Here is a 5494-nt window from a genome sequence, read left to right on the forward strand (position 1 = left end):
TGGTAGGTTGGGAGTGGGAAGACCTATTATTTTGGAGGAAGTGTTAGTGATTTTAAGAAGCTTATTCCTGTATTTGGTCCAAGATAGAAATGTATTGATCACACTTTACTAACAAACGTTTTTTCTTTGTATCTAGCTGTCTCTGTGGATCAATGAGAAGATGCTCACAGCTCAGGACATGACCTACGATGAAGCCAGGAACCTGCACAGCAAGTGGCTGAAGCACCAGGCCTTCATGGCCGAGCTGCAGTCCAACAAAGAGTGGCTGGACAAGATCCAGAAGGTACTAGATCAGGACCCAGTGCACCTGTACTCTGCATGGGCGTGTCTAAGACAGAAGTAAAAGATTACCACTAGGAAACAGAAAACCTTCATTATAAAGCATTTTAAAGTTACATGAGTGTCTTTAACAGCAGCCAACCTTAAAATGTCTAAAACTCTGAAGAAGAATTCTGAAGAAGATCAAAAAGGAATAGTCACATCTTAAGTTAGATAATGCTAACTAGCTAGATAACCTACATGAATCGTCAGCTGGCTAGTTAGCGGATGTTTTACTACAGAGCTAAACTCTAGCTAACTAGCCAGCTAATTAACATTAATTGTCAGCTGGCTACTTACATCTGATGGCTAATATTAACAAAAACAGAATAACATTGAATGAAGCTAATTGGCATCCAGACACTTGGAACTGTTCCAACTGACTGGTGTTTTCCCGCCTTATTGGACTGTAGGACGGCACACTGCTGGTGTCGGAGAAACCGGAGACAGAGGCGGTGGTGAAGGAGAGGCTGTCGGCGCTCCACGCCATGTGGGAGGAGTTAGAGTGCACCACGCAGACCAAAGCACAGTGTCTGTTCGACGCCAACAAGGCCGAGCTGTTCACACAGAGCTGCGCCGACCTCGACAAGTGGATGGGTGGCCTCGAGGGTCAAATCCAGTCTGACGACTATGGCAAAGACCTGACCTCCGTCAACATCATGCTCAAAAAACAACAGGTACAATGACAGAGTACTGCAGTACTGGAAGAAGTATAGTAGTATCTGTCGTGTCTTTACTATCAGCAGTATCAGTAATAGTGTCAGCAGTGTCAGCAGTGTGACTCCACCCTCAGATGCTGGAGAACCAGGTGGAGGTGCGTCAGCGGGAGGTGGTGGAGCTGCAGAGCCAGGTGAAGGCTCTGGGTCAGGAGGTGAAGGACACTGACGAGGTTGATGGCCGGAGGCAGCTGGTGGAGAGGAAGTTCCAGGAGCTGCTGGAGCCGCTGCGACGCCGCAGGAACTTCTTGGTGGCGTCCAGAGAGGTTCACCAGTTCAACCGAGACGTGGAGGACGAGATCGTACGTACAGAAACCCAAAGAGAAAATCTTTATTCAATAATATTTATAAAACTATTCCTACATATATATTTACATATTTTACATTTCAACCATCAGTAATTTAATTATAGATATATATAAAGACACTGTGACTGGTGGACTGAGTAGCTCAGTTTATATAAAATATTATGGTTTATATACCCTCTGCTCCACACTGTCAACTGATGATTGATACATTGGACCTGCATATTAAAATCCATAAAGCTCAATGTCATTGGTTTTCAGACGTAATATTTCTACACGTTTCTTCAGTTCTTTTGCAGTTTTTTTGTCATTGACCTGCTGCTGCTTTGTTTTAATCACATAAATAACCAATCAAATCCAAATCAGTTGACTCTGATCCCCATTTTCTATTTTGAAAATGTCAGAAATGGATTCAGCATCTTCAATAATCCCAAAACCTACTATATTGTCCAAATCAGCCAATCAGAAGTATTGTCTATATAGCCATATGCAGGTTAGCATCTGTTATCTGACTCTCTAGTGCCACCGTCAGGAGAACTGTGCTGCTTACAGATGTCAGTGGTTGTTCCTCAGTGTGTTTTTGCTGCGATGTCTTCCAGCTGTGGGTTCAGGAGAGGATGGCTGTGGCCACGTCCACTGACCACGGACACAACCTGCAGACCGTCCAGCTGCTCATCAAGAAGAACCAGGTGAGAGATCAGTTCCCCGAATACTTACTGACACCAACCTGAGATCAGAACAATAAATATGAATATAAATATAAATAGATAGACTGAGTGTTTGTCTAATGAGTGAATCCCTCATGGGTGGTGCTCTGGAGAGACATGATCTTTGACTGTTCTGCCCCAAACTTTTGTTTGATAACAGTCCCGCCCTGAATACTCTACATGCCCATATTTAGTCATACTACCGCCACCTACTGGCAACAGAAAGTAAGTGTTGTATGGCGATCATCGTCTGATTTAAATGACATTTTCACTTTATGCTGTACATAACATTTAATTAGTGGCAGGGAAGTGACATTTAACTCACACACGTGTTTCTTATTTCCAAGGATCATAAATCATTTGATCAATAATCAAACTGGAGAATCGATCTGTCCTCTTCCTCCTCAGACTCTGCAGAAGGAGATCCAGGGTCATCAGCCTCGCATTGATGATATCCTGGAGCGCAGCCAGAGCCTCCTGAAAGACGAGTCGTCCAGCGGGGAGGTGATCCGGCAGCGTCTGGCCGACCTGCAGGAGCTGTGGAGGCAGCTGATGGCGGAGGCGGAGCGCCGCCACGGTCGGCTGGAGGAGGCGCACAAAGCACAGCAGTATTACTTTGATGCTGCAGAGGCCGAAGCCTGGATGAGTGAGCAGGAGCTGTACATGATGTCTGAGGAGAAGGCCAAGGTACCAACAACACTTCCTGATGGTTTTTCACAATAAAAGCACATTAAAAGTGAAATGGCCGCCTGATCTTCAGGCCCCTCCTGTACCAGGAGAGTCGAGCGTTAAGGTCTTTGTTATTTTATTTTATAGATATTTTAATGAGGAGACTCTGTATAATGTGCTGTAACAATAATGCTCAAGGTCTTGCTCATGGTGGTACTGTTGGGTCTCTGTAAATAATGTTATAAGGAGTTCGGTCTAGACCTGCTCTATTTGAAAAGTGTGCTGAAATAACTTCTGTTATGAATTGGCGCTATACAAATAAAATTGAATTGAATTGAATTGGATTGAATTTATCACAAGCACATATATTAATATTTGCTTGGAAATGCCCCCAAATTACAACATTTTAACTAAAAAACATTACATTATTGTGGCACATTAGAAAAGCACTGAATAAAATATATATACTTCTAATTGTTTTATTTCCAAGACATATTTTCAATTACTTGTTTAATTACAATTACTTAATCCCTTAGTCTAAAATGTGGCCATAATATCAAATTGATTTCCAGGTTTTTTTTTTTAACATGTTATTTTTTAAATAAATCTAAATGTTTAAGGACATAAGCATTAGAATGGAACACATAGCAACAGTAACTAAGGGGGAGAGGGGGGCGGGGCAACATGTCCTTTGATTCCATTTGTGATGTCATCAGCGTGTGTAGACAAAGGAAATCAATTCAAGGCGTTTCAACAGGTTGAAACATAGTTAGGAGACTACAACTTCAGACATTGATACACTATGGCTTTCAGACTGACTCATGCAGTTCTGGGCCCGTACACCTGGACCAGGGGTCTGATTTCCAGCTATTTCAACACAGTAGAAAAGGATGTCTTTATCAAACAGATAGAGGAGCTGAAAACTCAGCTCCAAAGAGAAAGGGAACACAGTGCCTGTCAGGACCAGAGGGTTGATGAGCTCTCCACCAGCCTGAAATCAGAGACTAAAGACAACCAATCTCTCTGGGACCAGGTTGAGCTTTTGACCAATGAGCTCCATGAAGAGAAGGAATTGATAAAGCAGCTAAAAGATCTATCCCAGAAAGAAAGAGCCAAGGGTTATGAGCAGTGCACTCTAAGGACCAAGCTTAGCCAACAACTGGAGGAAATGCAAGGACAGTTGGCTCAACAAAAGATGCACGAAGAGTCGTTGGTGGATAAGGAGAAGGAAACTCAGAGAGAGCTCGAGAAGCTCACTGTTTCATACAGTGAACTCCACCAGGCATATTGTGATATCTCTCATGTACACAATGAAATCCAGCAAAGGTATAACAGAGACATGAAAGCACAACAACTGGAGAATGTCACCCTTCAGCAGAAAATTAAGACAGTAAAGTCTTATGTCACCCGAGGGTCCTCACAAGTGGAGCTGGTTCGGGGTATGAAGCAAGAACTGAACGCCTTTCATCAGAATATGGAGCAGGAGACCAAACTCCTGCAAGAAGCCTCTGAGAGGGAGAAGTCTCTGCACATGGAGCTGGAAGATCTGAAAATCAAGCTCAATGAACAGATCTCAAAAAATGTTGAGCTTGTTGCTGAGCTCAAGGAAGAGGAAAAAGCCAGTCCGATCCTACGCACAGAAACCGTCCAACTCATGGAAGAGCCGATGGACCAGGTCTGCCAGCAGAAAGAGGAGACGCCTGCTGTTTCTCAGGACCTGGCCCTTGTGGAAGAGGAATCCCCTGCCATTTCTCAGGGCCCGGCACTTGTAGAAGAGGCTGCAGTCTGTGAGGAGAAGGCTGCAGAGAAAGGTAAGACTCCTTCTTTCTGGAAAAGATTTGGCCACTTCCTTGGTTTAAGAAAGAAAAAGAAGGACAAGCAACTGGAGTCCACATCCAACAGTGGCCCCTGAATGGACTTCAGGGGGACACATGGTTAGTTGAGTTGAGTTTAACCCCTACCTCCTCCTATCCATGTGTCCAAGGGGGGCAAGGTGCTGAATCCCAAATTGCTCCCAGCCCCAGCCCAACATAGTCTGCCATTTTTCAGTCTGAGCCCAACGCAGCTTGAGACATACTGTGTTCTGTCTGTGTGGAGTCAGCATGTTCCTCCCCGTGTTTGAATGGGTTTCCTCCCACACTCCAAAGACATGAAGCTTAGGTCAATTGAACACAGAAAATTTTCAAATTAAAAATTAAAAACTAAATAATAGAATTTCTGCCTCAACTGTTGTATCTTGTAGAAGTTTAGTTTAGTTGTTTATTGGTACTAGAGCTGTCACAATCACTGGTTGTCATTTGTCCTATTGATTGGTTGCCCAGCGTAGGAGACAACTGTAGGCAAAGATTGGTGGAATTTCAATTAAACTGCATTTAAAGGTTATATATATACCAAATCCACCTGCCACAGGATGTTGCACTAGATAAACAGCATCTCAGACCAAAACAATGGGAAAGAAACAAAATAAAACTCATCAGGCAGTAATACTGAATCTACTTGATGGCTGACATTGAAATCAAATGCGCTCCAATATGTTTTATGTTAAATAAACATCAAATTTTCAATCATGACTGACACTGAATCAATACTGATTCCCCATTAGGTAAAAACGTGCTTACAATTGAATTCCTTGTAAAGTTGGAGATCAAGAAATTTACAGAGGACACCTATCTCTACATCTGTGGCAACTCCCTGTCAGCCTTTACAGAGTTACTACTTATCACCACTGGCAAGCATGTCCCAAACCACAGCACACCCACCCATTCACACATACACACAT

General features: G+C 43.3%; 1 protein-coding gene across 1 annotated transcript in view; it reads left to right on the forward strand.

The window, feature by feature from the left end:
- Positions 1–2476, forward strand: part of LOC118342854 (spectrin beta chain, non-erythrocytic 1-like) — a gene marked incomplete at both ends in the record, with an annotated part of 15240 nt that extends 12764 nt beyond the window's left edge. Inside the window, 5 exon segments of the mRNA XM_035681515.1 lie at positions 137–283; positions 732–995; positions 1112–1336; positions 1939–2028; positions 2455–2476. Of these exon segments, the coding sequence (XP_035537408.1) occupies positions 137–283; positions 732–995; positions 1112–1336; positions 1939–2028; positions 2455–2476 (748 nt within the window).
- Positions 2477–5494: the final 3018 nt, after the last annotated feature.

Source organism: Morone saxatilis, unplaced genomic scaffold, assembly GCF_004916995.1.
Source record: "Morone saxatilis isolate NCDOM2014 unplaced genomic scaffold, NCSU_SB_2.0 Contig9, whole genome shotgun sequence".
NCBI classification, from domain to species: Eukaryota; Metazoa; Chordata; class Actinopteri; family Moronidae; genus Morone; species Morone saxatilis.